Source organism: Motacilla alba, chromosome Z (genome assembly GCF_015832195.1).
Source record: "Motacilla alba alba isolate MOTALB_02 chromosome Z, Motacilla_alba_V1.0_pri, whole genome shotgun sequence".
In the NCBI taxonomy this organism is placed as follows: domain Eukaryota; kingdom Metazoa; phylum Chordata; class Aves; order Passeriformes; family Motacillidae; genus Motacilla; species Motacilla alba.
Genome location: NC_052046.1, coordinates 10,268,583 through 10,285,896, shown reverse-complemented (window position 1 = coordinate 10,285,896; position 17,314 = coordinate 10,268,583). Strand labels below are relative to the sequence as shown.

Below are 17,314 nucleotides of genomic sequence, written 5' to 3'. Positions count from 1 at the left end.
TTACTGTCAGGGGGGTGACAGTGACACAGAGAAGCTGCAGATGCCGCATCCCCGGCAGTGTTCAAGTCCAGGCTGGATGGCGCTTGGAGCAACCTGCTGGGAGGTGTCCCTGCCCACGGCAGGGGAGTGGATCCAGATGAGCTTTAAGGTCCTTCACAGCCCAAACCATTCTGCGATCCTACGACTCCACAGAAGTGACGGCTAGATCAAGGAACAGGCCAGGAGCGGGAGGTCCCTACAGCTACCCAAAAAGATAGGCGGTTACCCCGAGAGCGAAAGAGCGGCGGGGGACCCCAGCAGGCTCCAGCCGCGCCCCGCAGGCCGAGGGCAGAGCCCGGGCAGCCCCGAGGCCCCGCGGCCGCTGAGGGGCGCGGCCCCGCCCCGCGAGGGCGGGCACAGAAATGGCCGGCGCCGAGCGGGGCCGCGGCCGGGGGCGGGCATGGGCGGCGCCGGCTCTGTGATGCGGCTCAGCGTCGCCGCGCTGCCGCCGCGGGTTCGCTCCTTCCGCTGCCTCCCCGCTCGGGACGAGCGCTGGGAAGCGCCGCCGCCGCGGGCCGGGGCCATGTTGGGCGGCGGGGCCAGGGCGGCCAAGCCGTCCTTCGTGTCCTACATCAGCCCGGAGGTGCGGGGCCGGGCGGGCGGGGCCGGGCAGCCTCGGGCACCCGGGCCGGGAGCTCGGGGCGCGGGGAGCGGGGCCGGGGCCGGGGCTGCCGCCGGGCACTACGGGGCTCAGCCTGCCTGGGCTGCCCCGAGGGTGAGCGGCGTGGAGAAGAGCTCAAAAAATAGAGCTGGCTTGGTCAGCGGAGTTGTTTCTGTAAGCCGTGGCCAGGTGTCGGGCTGCGGCTGTTTGGCCCTTAAGGTGGGACTTTCCGAACCTGTTGTTCTTATTGTACCTGAGCGGCATCACCTCACGTTCTGCTCGGTGAGCTCCTTGCTCTCAGTTCTGCCAATGGAAAGCCCTGGATATCCTTCCTTAACAGCTCGATGTTGAATTCTTGGCAGTGTGTGTATTTCTGTGTGTATCTTTGGTATTGTTGAGCCTGTCGTCCTTTCACTTATTTGTCGAAACTTATGTTGAGAGTTTGATCGAAGTGACCTTAGGCTCAGTTTACTGAAGTCTTCTTATTAGTGCATGGTATTAGGTCAGTATTATTTTTATGTATTCCATCCTTCTTATTCCTGGTCAACAGCTGTGTTCTAAGAAAAAACATTTGATGAATATGAGCCATATGTGTTGGGATTTTTCCCCTCATAGTTCTTTTGTAATCTGTGTCAAACTGATTCTTCTTAATTGTTAATTCTCTTGAGAGCTTCTTAAGGAAGAGATTTTTGTCAATCTTGTTAGTTAGTGCAGAGTCTGTCACAGATAGGACATTAGTGAATCTGCTGGTTTTATTTTACACTTGATACGGAAGAGCAATCAGTTGTTCTGGCCAAAATGAGCTGTGGTATTTAAAACTTATGTCCTTAGTTGGTGATAGTAAATCCGGTTTTTATATGTTTTTCAGTCCTGGTGGCTTGTAGTTTCATCAGTTTACTTTGAAAGTTTTATCTCGTTCTTGTATTTCTAAGTGAAAACAGATGGAAATGATAGGTACAAGTATTTCTGGAGTCAGCAAATATATCGCTGTCTGAGGTCACTTTTTCACCTTTGGAAAGTACCTCATACAAATATACAAGGAACTGGATTTTGTGAAGGAAACAACTTCACTTGTTGGACTGATGGAAGATATATAACCATTTAAATAAATGTTGTGTATGATTAAAGCTTGCTAGAAAAAATGGCTGGTTGAAAAGAGCACAAGTAAATATATACATAATGCAGGAAGATACCAAATAGTAAAGAGTACTTTAATTTGGTTTTAAGTGCAGTGATGTAATGCTTAAGATCCTTATGACTGCAGGAAGAGTAACTAAGGTATGTAACACTGGAAGATGAGGCTCTTTATGAAATATTCTGATTCAGTAGACATTGCTGTCATTAACTCTTTACAGGTTCTTGCTGCTTTTAAGCCTCTCCATATTTCTCTTAAATTTAAGAATTTAATGCACTCTTGCAGCAGGAATTCATGTTATAGACGTGACTTCTGCCATAGGATGGGTGTCCCTTTTGGGCCTTCAAAGACACAGTGAAACTGAGGTCTGATGTGATTAGCAAGTAAAGCTAAAGCAAGTCTGACTCTGCTGTTGACAGCTGTTGACTGCCTTAATGGTTACACAGGAAACTGAAGACTTTAGTGGCTTTTATGAGGATTAAAAATAAAATTTTAGGTACATGATGAAACCTGTGAGGCTATTTTGGTGTCTAGAAAAAGCATGTTGATTAAATATCCTAAAGTAAGCAGAAGTGAGCATCTCTCACAGAGCTGTGTGCACCCAAGAAAAACAACTTCCTGAACTCAGGTTTCCTGTGCAAGTTTACTTCCATGTAATTTAGTTTTAAAAGGAACTAGACTGGTAAAACAGTGGAAATTCTAATTCCTTTTATGTGGGACATAGTTGGGTCAACTGGGAGCTTTCATCAAGGCATTTTAACTTTCAGGGGCTCGGGGAGGAGTTACTGGCAAGAGGTGTGGTGCTTCCTCTGGCAGGCCATGTCAGAAGGTGGGAAACAGCAGTTCAGGGACTTGATGAGCTTGAGCTTTCAGCTGTGTAGGATTGGGGTTAATGGTGGACTTCTCCGTGAATTTGCAGAGCCTTGCCTTGAATCTCCTTGTACTTCCAGCCTGAGGCCAGATTCCCAATCAACCACTATGCAGTACGAGCGATAGACTCCTATTAGCTGTAGCCCTCCCTTGCTTACAGTCTCCAGCTTCTGTGGTCTTGTTCTGGTTTGCTTTGGAAGCTGTTTTAAGGCCTTAAACTGCTGCTTCCAGGTTAGGGGAGCCCTGCAATAGGGAAACTACCAGGCAGAGCTGAGTTTTGGTTTAGCCCCACCTTGTTTAATCCCATCTTCGGGTACCTAGAGACCTAGTAGGCAATATTCTGAAAAATAAAATGAAGTCAGCTTTAAGCTGCTGTGTGAGCTAATTTGAATATGAAATGAACCAGGAACTCTGTTTGTGTTAATATATGACCAGATGGAAACAAGGAGTGAAAAGAAAATGCTGTTTTTTAAAGAAATAGAAGTAATTTTTGCTGTGAAATTCCAAAATGTTTGGAAAAGCAGCGTTTTTAACATCTGACTAAATATAACCTAGTTAGGCTCTGCTGTATGGAACTGCAAATCAATCAGTGGTCTGTTGAGAGTGAGACCGTAGGATGTTGATATTAATGACACACTTCCCCTCAGGACAGACTTGGCTACCTTGCAGGAAGTGGGGTGAATACTAGGGTATAAAGTCAATGTTTTGACACTTCAGATCACAGACTTAGGATATGTGTCTGTGGAGACAGTGAACCAAGGACCAGTGAATTACTTCATGGTTTTGAACTCTTTCAGGCTTTGAAAACTGAAGTTATTTACAGGTCAAACAAGCTAGATCGTATTTTCAAAAAAATCTTAATTTGCATTGAAAAATTAGATTTCAAATTTGATTTCAGGCTCAAAGTTGTTTTTTTTTGCGTTCATTCTTTAAATCCTTCATATTCATTGTTTTTTCCTGTGTTACCCTTTAAACTATGGAAGAGTTTCTTCTGCTTCACGCTGCTTGTCTCTGAAATCTGGGATACACCACAAACTGCTGAGGGTAACTTTCATGACTCGTGTGCTTTGTCTCTCAGATCCTGCACTGTTCTTAGCTCATAAACAATCCTTCACCAAAAAGAGGGGTGAAAATCCTTCTTGCTTGTAAATCCTCGTACTTTTAAGACTGATATTGTGATCAGTCTGAAAAACATACGTCCCTCCTTCAAAATTGGGGTGGTGGAGTTGAATGAGGAAATAAGGAATAGGAGTTAGTGGACATGTGGGCTGACAAGGGGGAAACCAGGTGTTGATGTCAGAGGAGAGGGACAGGACAATGTAAGGAAAGAGGAAAGGATAAGAGATGAAACAGTCGGGGAAAACATGTGCTATGATGTAACAGACTTCTGGGATAAGGGAGCTGTGAAAGGAAGAAAAACAAGCAGTTAGAGATTATTCTCAGCAATGTTATTCAAGTGTAGTAAGCGTATGTGTGGGTTGTATGGCATACAACATGGGATTAGGCTTGTTTGACCAGCAAAGAGTCCTTCAGAAAGTACCAGGTATGTAATGTGGTTTGTTTCTGGATGCAAAGTAGATACTCCGCATTTGCACTGGTGTTTACTCTTTTGCATGGAATTCCAGTGGAACTTTTCCACAAAAGTTTATTTTACTGAGGAGCATTGTGTTCACTTGTTGGAGCACCACAACTGATTTGCAGGTCTTTTGGTACGCAGTTTGACTTTCACAACTGATAACTTTAAGTATGTATTTATCTCACCCCTCTTTTTGGTGAAGTAAATATGAAAAAACCAGAGGCTCATAGCAGACCTCGCCAGGATGTAGATCTTCCCTGCGCAGAACTTGCTTGTGGAAAACTATATAAAAACATCAAAGTATTGAATGTTCTTGCAGCACTATTTACTGTCAGCTTTGAAAGCTGTCAGCTGTTTCAGACAGTACCCTTGATAGCCTGGAAGTGATCTCTTGTTCCTTCATTATGTGAATCTTTCTAACATATTTTCTCAGCATGTTTAGTGAGTCTTGTTTTTCACTGTTGGAATTACCTGTAGAGCAAATGTTCAGCTATGGATCAGTGGAAGCATTACTCTGGGGTAAGGTAGGTTCAGAGTCTAGAGTTTGAAGCAGCAGACGGTGTCTCTGCTGGGGTGATGAGGAACATCCACTATCAGTAGGCACATATACGTACATCTGTATGTCAGTAATGATAAAAAAACCCCAAACAGATTCTCATATCAACATCTGGATTCTGGCATGCAGGGAATGTTTTTCTCTCTTTAGTTATTTCCAGTACACAGTTGTTTACCTCCCTGTGGAGTGAGAGGAATTGCTTTCAGTTGTGGTGACACTGTAGGACAAAAAGCAGAAGTCATTTGGGATTCCTTTCCTGCTGCAACCATTAGGACCCTGTTAATATAGCATAACTCGACCTTCTTGCCCTAAACTTTGGTGCCTCACTCATGCCTCAGCACTTGGGGGAGACGTGTCTCCCCAGACAGGCTTGAGGAACATACTTTAACCCCATTAAATACATTCTTTTGGAGGAGAGCTGACTGTAGTCCCTGGGTATTGCAAACTGTGCAGTTATTTGTTATAATTGGCTAAAAAAACAAGAAGAGAATTCTTATTAAGGAAATAAGTTTTTGGTTTCCTGTTAGCAAGAAGGGGGATGTATTATGAATTAATTTGGTGTGACATGTCAGCTTGAAGTTTTGGCATAATTTGGTATTCTCTGCTGTTAAAATTGATAATTAAAGGGCATTGCTGTATTTTCTACCACGGTTTGAGAGCCTGGAATAAGGAATATAGCACAAGGTAAGTGCACAGGTGAGAAACATCTCTTAGAAAGAAGTTTCTAAAGCCTACAGCAGGGTGGAGGTTCTTGCATCAGAAATTACAGAAACAAAATTAATTTTCGTCATTTGCATGGTGTCCTGTGGGTGACTGCTTTTAAGTGTGGCTGGTAGTAGGGCTTCCCATGTTGTATCTTAAGTAAGAAGTGACCAAATGCTGCTTGGGGCATTCAGAACAGGGGAGCTGCAGATGAAAAGCTCTATCTAGAGGTTTGCATGGCTTTCCGTGGTCACATATGGAAAGTACTTGATGCTTAGCCTCAACAAATGGTCTGAGGGTGAAGGTTTCTGAGGTCCAGATGTATTCAGTAGCTTGCAGAAACGGGCAGACTTACTTCTGCTGCTTCCCTTTCTTTTGTTTATGTGTTCATCTGACCTGTTGATGAGCCAGTTCTGCTAACAATAGGCACTAACAATAAAACCAAATGTAGGACAAGTACATACTTCCCAGCTGATTTTACAAATCAAATTACCTCACCTTGTTGTCAGACAAACGCAGGGGTAAAGGAGTGGGTGGGTGACTGTGAACGTGTGACTAATTTAAGGGGTGTTGAGCATAATGAATTGACACAGGCTCTTCAGTTAGTGGTAAGATCTGTGTTGCCCCAAAATTTATATTCGTTATAAAAATAAAGTTGCAGCAGAGTGGAGATGGCAGCTGAATTTACAGGTGTGTTCCTACACAACTTGAACTGACTCATGGTGAGTTTGTTTTTCCTGCAGATCTTCTCACTGAAAAGAGCAAATACAAAATGTGACAGTAGTAAAATCTAATGTATTTTCATCCCCTCCCTAGGAAGATCAGTGCAGTTACATGGATTCTTTAGCAGCACTCATGGCTTGAGGTCTAGCTGTTTATATCCATATGTATCAAAACCACCTTTAATATGTTATTAATTTACTGTGGGAATGTAAATGCTGAATTTCAAATAGAACTCTTCTGGAGGCTGAACTCTTGGAGTTGAATGTTAACAGGAATTCTGCCTATCATAAGCACTTCAGTGTCTGTAGGCTTTTTTCAAGAATATGGAACTGGATTTTACAAGGTGATCTTAGTGTTTGTGGTCTCTAATCTGCTGTGATGCAATTTGATTAAGCTTCTAACTCCGTTCAGATGATAACCAATTTTAATTTGTAGCCAAAAACTTGTAACCACTTGTTCAAGATTATTTGCTGTTGAAACCCATTATAAAAGCTTCATTGCATTTTAACAAATGGGTGTGAGCTCAAAGAACTTCTTTGGGGTCAGATTTTTTTTTTCTTTGGTTCAGTTCTGCCAACGCTAGCATAAACTGTTACTCATGGCAATAAGTACAAACAGTGTGTGTGCAGAGCAGTAGTTATTACATTCTTTCTGGCATCTCCCAAAGTCAGAGGTGCTGGAAAAGCACCTGGCTGGTATAACTGTGTTACTGTTTTGTGGGAGTGATTGTTGGCACGCAGTTTTCTGAGCAGTATTCTGAGTTGTATTTAGTTGGACACAAAGAGTGATTGTATAAGGCAGAGCTATTAAAGGCACTTATAAACCCAAAATTTAGTTTAAAGCTACCATTGGTGAAGAGACAATGCTAGGAGAAGAAAAGGTGTATATATTTCTCCTCTGAATGCAGAAGTATTCAGCTTGAGTCATAGTAGCATTTTAGCCAAGTTTTTAGCTGACAAACCTGAACTTTATTGTAAACTTGAATAATATTACTTCTACAGCATCCACACTCAGACAACAAAGGCAGCAAACTGGGATTTGTTTTCTCTATTAGCTATCAGCTGTAGTTATGGATTTCTTTCTTCACATCACTACTACTTTCATTTTATAGCCTTTTTTTCTTTTCGGCCTATCTTGAACATCTCTGCTGTTCTCATGATGTGGTTTCCTGGTGGTTTTGCTGTGCAGCCTTCAAACTTAGTTCTAGGTCTTCTGAGTATGGAGTGCAAGTGTTTATATGAATGGCAGAGGCTGTTTATTTTTGTACTCTCAGGGGCTTTTGTTCCTCTGTATTTAATCCAGCAAAATTATTATTGCTTATATCTTCTTTTGAGTCCTTGCCTTGAATTGCAGTAGCTGACTGGATGCTGGTGACAAACTAAAATTAGCTTGCTTACTGCTGTGCCCCCAGGGGGGTTTCCAGTTAACTAATGGTTTTCCAGAAAGACTCCAATGCATGCAAAGTGATTTGGGCTTGGAGGAGGAAGTTGTGAACAGGCTGGGCAGGAAGGGTGTAGCATCTCCTCTAGTTTAATAGTCTTTTGGCTGGAGATTTTAGCCCAGCTGTTAGTGCCTAAAAGCTAGAATAAGTGCACAGAGAATTTAATATGCTTGCTTTGTGCAATTCGGGTCCAAACTGAAGGATCTCCTGTCACCAGGTTTTACCTCTTAGCTCCAAGGTCCTGAAGTACCTTTCCATATAGTCATGTTAGTGCTGTTTAGGTAACTTTTGTGCTTTGGTTGAAATATGTGTAAAAATCAGAAACAGGGAGTCATGGATGAAACTTGAAAAACTGAAGAGTACATTAGAAACAATAGCAAGTCATACATTGAAAAGCTTATGAATGAGCTGGGAGATGGTGCTGTAATACTAAGTTTATGCTTATCCATTTTGGTGTGCTGAGAGAACTTAAAAAATATCGGTAATGTTTTATTTCTGTCTGTTGCACAAATAGTGCATTTTTTGTGTGTTCACACATGCATGTAACTGACATTGTGGATGTCAAAACAATTACTTAGCAAATAGACTTCTGACATTAAGTGGAAAGATCAAATTGCAGATGTAGACTCCTTTCATTTAGGAGGCTTTTTTCCTTAATTTTTATTTGTCAGAATGTGAGGAATTAAAGTGGGAAGGTGTAGTTCTTTACCACATGTGTTGAAGGTATGATCTTTGCAAAGCAATAATTACTCTTTCTTTCTTTAGGAAATACATATAAAGGAACCCATAGAAAAGGAAGTAAGTCCTCGCTTATTACCAGGTAACTGTTGTATATTACTAGATTTAAGTAATAAAAATTAGTGATTAGTGAATAATACTTAAATATTTCCATGTCTGCAGCAAACACTTATGTGACATCAATGTCACAAGCAGTAAAATACAGGGTTTGGTTTAACAACCCATGCAGGTTGAAACGTTTTTAACATCTCTATCTGCATGCCATGTTGAAAACTATAAAAACAAATTTTTTACAGGGTGCAGTATCCTCAGGTAAGCTGCATGTGGAGAACTGTCAATACTTGAGTTTGCCCTGTTTCTTAGAATTTAAAGTTGGGTGGGTTTTGTTTGTTTGGAACTGAAGACAAGAACTAGAGGAAATTTACCTTCTAGTGTGTTTGTCTCTGCTGTGGGTTACTTGGGCCTTCCAGTGTTTCTTTTACTGTTAATATTTTCTTGTGTAATTTACAATTCTTTCTTGTTTAAAAATATTTTCTAAGATAAGGAAAGGACAAATACATGTAGAAGTTTACAATAAACTAGTATTCTTCTGTTGGGTTGACTACACTTTTTAGGAACGACCAAGAATCTGTCTGATCACATCTATTAAAACTTTACTTTTTAAAATTTGAAGTTCAGTTCCTGTGAATTCTAACAAGAGAACTTAATTGACTGTAATTTATGCAAACTTGTATTTGAGACTTCCAGAATAGCCTTGGGACCTGTAAAATAGTCAAAGCTATGAAAAAATAACTACAATGAACCTGAAATAACAAATTCAAATGTTTCAGCTTTATTAAAGTTTTGGAAGAAAGGAAGGTTGGAATAAATTTCTACTTGTTTATTGACTATATAAACTGCTCTTGCTGGTTTTGGTTTTTTTTCAACTACACACTCGAATGACTGCTATTCTTCTGCCATTTGGAGCAGGCCATGACACTGGTACCTGTGGTTACAGAACTCCCAAACATCTGCAGTTCAGGCCTTCTGGAATAACGTTAGTAACCTGGAAGATTAAGATTACAGCTGATTCCAGGAGCTGCCTTGTAGTAGCTTTGTGTAACAGTGATGAACTATCTTTAGTGTACAGTGCTGAGAAACTGTCAGGAAGTTATTGCTGTGATTGAGATAACAATTGAAATAATTTAATTGTAATTGTCAGTTAATGTTGCAAGTGAGTGTTTCTTCTCCACAGGTGAACTGCTGCTTTGTGAAGCCAGCACAGTGTACAAGTATGTGCAAGAAGATGGGTCAAATCGTGGCACTTATGGGAAACTTGTGTGCACAAACTTTAAGATTTCTTTCCTTGATGATGATTCTGCTTCAGATGATAATGTAAGAAAACAAGTCTTCTAATTATGACTAAACAGGCTCTGCATAAATAATCATCTATTTCCCTTATATAAAGATGCAGAATGAGCATAAATGTATAAAATTTGCTAATGGGTGCAGAATAACTTGAATCAGTCTGCATCTGCTTGATCCTTTCTCAATCTCTAATGACTATTTTAAGCAGAGGCAGTGCAAGCATTTATGTGGACTCTTAGATTAGACATAGTTTATAACTCTTTATAATTTGTGAGTTGGTGGAGCTTAAGTTAAAAGAACCCATTGTTTTGAAAACTAATCATCTGTTTAAAGCTGATTTCTGACTCTGTTTTGGTAGCATTTGTGGAAGTGTGAATGTCTCTGATGGTGGAAAACATCTGCCTGATTTGACTTTGGGCTGCGTCTGCAGAATCATTTCAGGCTGTACAAGACTGAGTAAGCTAATACTCAGCAGAAATGCTCTGAAAATTTATGTGGCTCAGTGAAACTCTGAATTAATTCATTCCAATATTTACTAAAAAGATTTTAAAACCTAGTGCTGTTGAGGTTGCTAAACACTATGAAAGCTAAAAACTCCCCAAATTTTAAAAATTATTTCAGTTCTTTTTCCTTTGGTTTAGGTGCTTAAATTGAGCTGTCAGAGGAGAATGGTAATGCCGCCAGTGCTTTTGATAAGCTTAAGCATTGAAATAGTTTAGTCTATTTGGGTGTTAGAATGAAAAGAGAGTCTAGTGGCTCTCACTAGTTCAAGGTGATCTTGACAGTTAAGGACAATGAGAATAACATGATTTGACACATGTTGATTGTAGTCAGAAGTTTCTTGGGGTTAAGTTTCACAAAGTTTAAACATTAAACTAAGACTTCTGCAGCCAAATACAGATTATTGGACCTTCTGGAATTAATTAAGACAAAGCTGCAGAATCTTTTGACGTAAATCTCACATGATCTGTGGAAAGTTGGTAATGACCATGCTAATTTCTGTTCCATTGCTGGCTTTGAACCTTGGGTTTGTAACATGCCAAGTCAACTATATTTCTTTTAAGAAAAGTTCAATATACCTGCTTCAAAGTACTGCAGATCTGGAAGTAGCTCGAATAAGGTTGACTCTGTTCACAGTAAAATATAATTTGCTGATGTAGTGTATGTCAGCTGTTTGGTAACAAAATTGAAAATAATAGTATTTAATTGTAGCATCACTAAAATGCCATTTTTAACTGTACTAATGAAAAGGTAGAAGTGAAGGGAACTCCAAATCACTTCAAGTTTGGTTACACAGTAGATAAGATAATTGGGTTGTGTATGTATCTGCACTTTACCCGGTCATAAATCTGATTTTAATGTTAGTGTATTCTTGGGACACTTGTTCTTTTAAGAGACTTTGTATTTCCTGCCAGCTTCCCATAGCAAGGAAACTTTGTCATAAAAGGGCTTGGATTACATGAAGCTACTGTATTTCCTGTTTATTGCAGTGATTCTAGTTTGAAAGTGACTCTCAGTAGAAATGTATGCTTTGAAGCTATTTGAAAAGTAAAAACTGTATCTGCATTTCAAGCATGGCTGAAACTTAAATAAAGCTATATTGTGTGTGTAACTTGCATCGGTCTGCATTTTAATAACTGTTCTTCAGTGTCCTGCCTTACACAGCTAATAAGAGCAAGGAGAAATGCTGATAGTAAACAGTGCATTGAAGGCCTTTACTTAGCAGAAAATGGTACTGTAGTGTGACATTTCTATGATTTTCTTCACGTTTCTAGGAGCCACAATTTAAGAATAAGATTGTAGGAGAAAATGACATAACTCTGCAATGCGTAGATCAAATATATGGAGGTAAGTCAGCTTTTTAGCCCTGGGGGACTTAGAGTGCTGGTGCTCCTTGTACAAATACATCCTTTTTACAAAACCAATAAATTTTTAAAAAGCAGCTGCAGTTATATTTAATGATGAAATGACAGATAAGAAATTTATCAGAATCCAATCTTATCCCTCAAGTTTGTCAAATTAATGTTAATTTATTTGATTTATTGTCCTCTGGAACTGACAAAATTATTCCTTCAAAATGCAGTGGTTCAAAGCAGAGAGTGTACTGTGAAAAGTCCCTAAATTTAGTAAACAAGGATCTTCCAATGTATCAACTATTTCTATAAATATGGATATATTCACTTCATTTGAGCAATAGCAGTACAGGTACCAAATTCTCAAACAATTCTTTTTGTTTGTCTAAGGGAACTTGGTTTTATGAGATACATGATACCTTCACCATATTAAAGGAGATAGAAAAGGAGGTTTTAATTGCCAACCAAATCAAGTGCTTTGCATGGGAGCTTAGAGATGTGCCAGTATTGCTAAAAAAAGATAAATGAGAATGGGGTGGATCATTTTAAGTATGGGAAGGCTTTATTGAGAATCCTGTTCTTGGACTAATTATGAGTATTCAGAGTGTTTATAAATGGTGCTGTGGATTTGTGAAGGATTGAACTGGGGCAGTGATGATTATGAGACACTTTAGTTTTATGTACAGTGGCTGAGCTGGCAGCACTTGAAGTTGTGAAATGGTACATCCTCAAAGAGAAATGAGCAGAGGTTTGCCTTGGGGACTTCTTGGTGGTTAAAAAAATAAAATAAAGGAACTTAGAATGATCTCAGATGTCTGGGGACTTCCCCTTGGGTAAAACTACTTAATTGTTCTTTATGTATCTTGAAACTTTATACTTGGTGTGCAGTTAGATACAACCACTGAGCAGCTGGTTTGCTGCAAAATTGCCTTTTACCTTGTATGAAGTAATTTGATGGGTTTTAAAAGAAAAGGTTGTGGCTTGCCAGCCTATGTTGTAGGATGCTTGTTTTGTCTTGAGAAAACTTGGGCTTGAATTAGTTTCTTGAGAATTCTGGAAAGTCAGTCAGGGACAACTTTATCAACATTACAAGTACCTTTTTGATATTTACTTTCCTTTTTAATTTTGCAGTTTATGATGAGAAAAAGAAACTTCTAACGGGACAGCTAAGAAAATACCCAGAGAAGTTAATTATCTACTGTAAAGACCTTAGAGTATTTAACTTCTGCCTGAGATACACAAAAGAAGAGGAAGTGAAAAGAGTATGTATAGTAACTTAATTTGCTTTTCTATTTTTAGCTTGGTGTTGGGTGGTGTGAGGATGAGGGAAGGATGAAATTCACCCTGAAACTTGAAGGTGTTTTCTGATCATTTCCAGCTAAGATAGAAAGTAAAAGATTGATTTTGTTAAACATTTCATTGTGCATAGCAGTTAAAAGACAGGTGCAGTGGCTCTTTAAAGAAAACTGGAACTTGGGAGTGCTACAGGAAATTCGCTCCAACTCAGATGAGCTGTAAAACTGTTCTATTTGTGACATGTAATTTCATTTTATTTTAGACTTCAATGTAATGTTACTTTCCTGCTTTCCTGATAACTTCAGTTTTTTTGAGAAGTTAATCTCTACTTCAAACTAAGAATCAACTAACTTTATTTAAATAAGAGTAATTCTGGAAGTTGAACATATATAATACTACTTAGACAAAGTAGGTACAGTGTCTTGCAGAAAACAGAGAAAACTTCCTGAAAGTCAGGTTTCAGCTGTTGGGGATAGAACCCATCAGTTTTGTTTAAAACCTGGATGAAGGGGTTGGTAAAAAAACAAAACAAAAAAAAAAACCCAAAAAAAACCAACAAACAAACAAAAAAAACCCCAACATTTTTTAACACTGACAGTCTTGGTGTGTGTTTGGGTGTTAATTTTTGGTCCTTTTTTAGATCGTCAGTGGTATAGTTCATCATAGCCAGACTCCTAAGCTGCTTAAACGTTTGTTTCTATTCTCTTATGCATCAGCTGCTCCAAACAACACAGGTAAATGTTTTTTTTGATCTGTTTGTTGCATAGTTAGTTTGTTAAGCAGTCTGGAAGGTCTATAGTTGAGTTTGTGCTGAGCTTATGGCTCTGTCCTGCTGGCAGGTAGCTTCAAAAGATTAATTTTTCTTTTGTTGTACATTGTTAAGCATGTTGCTAAAAACCTCGAAATTGTCTCCTGTTGGTTTTGATGTCCTTCAGGAAGTTGCACAGAAATTTTCCAAGCAGAAGTAGCATCCCTAGATTGAAAACTTATTCTGATTAAAATGTGCAAATACTTTTCACGTGGTTCATCTAGAAAATACTTTGCTTGTTTTATCAGTGTGGTTTTTCTGTATTACTGCTGTGAACCAGACTTCCTGCTCTTAATTCTGAAATTACTGCATTTGCAGTGGTATCCTATGAGAAAGTATTTCCCCTTTTACTCTTATTTGCAACCAATATGCTTCTTCCAGGCAATTGCAAAAAAAGCATAGGTTTGCAAGGCATCTGACTTCCTCTTGTATCTGACTTATTACATAATCTTCCCACTTGATCAAACTTGGCTGACTAATACATTAGGCTGCAAAATTCAGGACAAAAAATTGTTGGTGTACTTTCTAGCATTCTGTAATTCAGACTTTAGCTGAAATGATAGTGCTGTTTTGAAACAGGAACCTGACCCTCTGTGCACCAGCAACACCAATTCCCTTCACAGAGGGAAGTTTTGATGTATGCAAAGTAATAATCAAACACTAACTAAAATATGTGTTTTGATGTATGCAAGGTATTAGTCAAACACCAAAATATGTAAAGGAATTTCAGGGTCATTAAGGTTAGAAGAAGCCTCTGGAGATGATGTAGTCATGTTCTTGACCATATGCCCCTCTTCAGAGTAGGGTTAACTGCATCAGGCTTAGTCATGTCCAGTTGGGTTTTGAGTATCTCCAAGTATTGAGACTCCACAGCCTTTCTGGAGAGTCAGTTTCATTGTTTGACCCTCCTTGTAGTGGAAAACATTACTGTTACGTGTATGTGGGATTTGCTGTAGTTCGCTTGTGCGTAACTGCCTCTTGTCAAGTCACTGCGTCTGGATCCATCTTCTGTACTCCTGTCCCCTATTCCATCCCCAGTGTTTATATACACAGGGAGATTGGCCCCTGCTGAGCCCTCTTTTCTGAGTGATCCCAGCTCTGTCTCTCCTTGTATCAGGTGTTTTGAGCCCTTTAATGATCACAGAGAGCCTTCACTGGACCTGGTCCCGGAGCCTTTAGAGGGGAGCCCAGCACTGGGCACAGCCCTCCAGCTGAGAGCAGTGGTGGCTTCATTCAGCTGGTGACACAGTGGCTTTGCTAAATGCAGCCCAGGAGCACGCTGCCTGTTTGCTGCAGGGAAGGGCACATTACTGGCTCAGGTAGTTCCGGCAGGCTTCACCTGAAACTGGCGTTCTGTTTCAGCTACAAACAATGGAAAAGACGGCAAGCTTTTCCAGGTAGAGACAGAGTCTGGGAGAAGCCTACTCTTTAAAGCAACATCAAAGTGCTATCCCACAATTCTTTCCTGTTTTAATAGCTGTGTTCAGTAGTAAGTGGCTCAGTGTCATTCTTCATAAAATTAGTACAGGATAAGGCAAATAGACTGTAGAAATTGGGGGTTTTTTATGCCTCTCACAGTCTGATACCTCTAAAATCCTGTCTCCAAGAGCTCATCAATAATTTTCTGTTCCAAGCTGTAAATTTTTCATCTACCTTATCTTCTTACAGTGAAAAGTTTCAAGTTGCCATTGTATCTTCCATGGAAATTATAGCTCTCTTTGCTATTTCAGGGTTAGTTGATATTGTAGAATGTTACTCAATTAGGATGCGTGCTTAAAACAATTGACATTATTCCATAAATTATATGGTTATTATACAAGATTTGAGGCTAAATCAAGCTGCTGTCTTAACTGTTTCTGAGGTGGCTAAGTAGAATTACAGGGAAGAGTCCAAGTGGAAAATATTGAGACTGAATTGCTGTAATTAATTTTCTGCTCTTCCTGAGTGCCTGAGATGTTCTATTCAATGCAAAACTATTCATGAGAAAAAAAATGAACCTTAAACGAAATGCAATATCTGAAATTTTTGTAGAAAGGTTTTTGATATGATTGTTAATTCTGCATTTAAACTACCGGATTAGATACCAGTCAGCTGCATTAGTATAAAATTATATTTGCTGCATTTTAGGCTGGATATGAGGACAGCCCCAGCTGTAAAGAAGTTCTGTAATGAATTATTTGTTTCTGCAGGAGAAACTGTTCTTGAAATTATTAGTAACAGCTGTATCTGATAGAATATTGCTGTTGTTAAAGATCAGACAGAGGCAGTGTGGTTGGTGTACAAAGGCATTTTGTCTTTGACTCGTGATTTTTGGTACACAAGAGGTTCTGCTTGCTTGCCTTAATGGTGACTAACAGGTTTACTTAGGATTGCTTTTGTGTTAGAGTTCCTGACAGTCTGCAAAGTTAATTTTATTGATGTCTGACAGATGGGAGGAACCAAACTGTGATGTTTGAGACCCTCGAGGACTGGCGTGATGAGCTGGAGCGGACCAAAGGGAATGTGAAATACAAAGCAGTGACCACCAACGAAGGCTACAGAGTGTCTGAAAAGTAAGATTGCCCTGGTTAATAGTGAACTTTGGATGTGTGAAAATCAGTGCTACTTTTGATGCTGGGGATTACACAGGTTTTTGGGAGTCTTTGTAGCATATGGTTTCCATTTTTATTTATGGAATAGTTTGGTTTGTAATCTCAGGAGGTGATCCTGCACACCCCCTGATTCAAGCAGGGTTAACTTCAACATTAGGTACAGACTACTCAGGACCTTGGTTAAATCTAGCTTTGAGTATATCTAGGAGTGAATAGAAAATACCTGTGTCTGGGACCTACACTTCTGTCATACTCGTTAGGATGACACTTTCTCAGTGCTCTGCCTTTACTGTGGTAAAATTTCACATTACATGCACTGGAGATTTTCCACTGTTATTGTTGGGAGGGGTCTGGGTGGGGAAAAAGTAACTGGTTTAAAGTAAATCTGCAAAATGTGCTGGTGGAAGTTAAGTTGTGTTACTTTTAGGAGAAGGTTTAGCTAAGTTGAGCTGAGCTTGGCCACCAGTTTAGCTGAGACGCATTTAGTGGTGAGCCCTTTAGGATATGTACAAGGCATTGTATACTTCTACTGTTGTTTCATAGTGAAATCTTGAAAGATTTCACGGACCTTGGAAACTAGTATTTCAGAGTCTAAACTGTTTATTCTAGAACTCTGTCTTGGGAGACCCAAATTGAGTTTAAGTACTTACAAGCCAACTTACATTGCTTCTCTGAACCTTGAACATAAATAGTGTAGGTTGATGCTGGAAATCCTTGATAAAGTAAATTACATTATTGAATTAGGATGTGAACTGCTTAACAGGCATGGAAACAGAACTAGTAATTTAATACTGCAAGGGTATCTTTTGAAACAGCAAAGCATGAGAGAAGCAAGGTAGTCTTAGCAATCAGTCTTAGAGATTACAATTCATTGCACCTTTGCAAAGGCAGGGGAATGTTGCAATGAAAATAGTTAAGACCTCAAGTTTGGGGGAAAAGTCTTATTCAGCTGAAAATAAAGGCACCGCTTTGAGGACAATAGAATTATCTAGTAGGAAACATTATTGTAGCAAGGTGAATATATAGTTAAAATTTGAG

General features: G+C 39.6%; 1 protein-coding gene across 1 annotated transcript in view; it reads left to right on the top strand.

The window, feature by feature from the left end:
* The first annotated feature begins 424 nt into the window (after positions 1-424).
* The window catches only part of MTMR12 (myotubularin related protein 12), a 33,357-nt gene continuing 16,467 nt past the window's right edge, over positions 425-17,314 (top strand). The window contains exons 1-7 of the mRNA XM_038124315.1: positions 425-622; positions 8,409-8,463; positions 9,616-9,755; positions 11,504-11,576; positions 12,713-12,843; positions 13,518-13,611; positions 16,114-16,237. Coding sequence (XP_037980243.1) covers positions 440-622; positions 8,409-8,463; positions 9,616-9,755; positions 11,504-11,576; positions 12,713-12,843; positions 13,518-13,611; positions 16,114-16,237 — 800 coding nt within the window. The 5' untranslated portion in view covers positions 425-439. The remainder of the gene's footprint in view (positions 623-8,408; positions 8,464-9,615; positions 9,756-11,503; positions 11,577-12,712; positions 12,844-13,517; positions 13,612-16,113; positions 16,238-17,314) is intronic.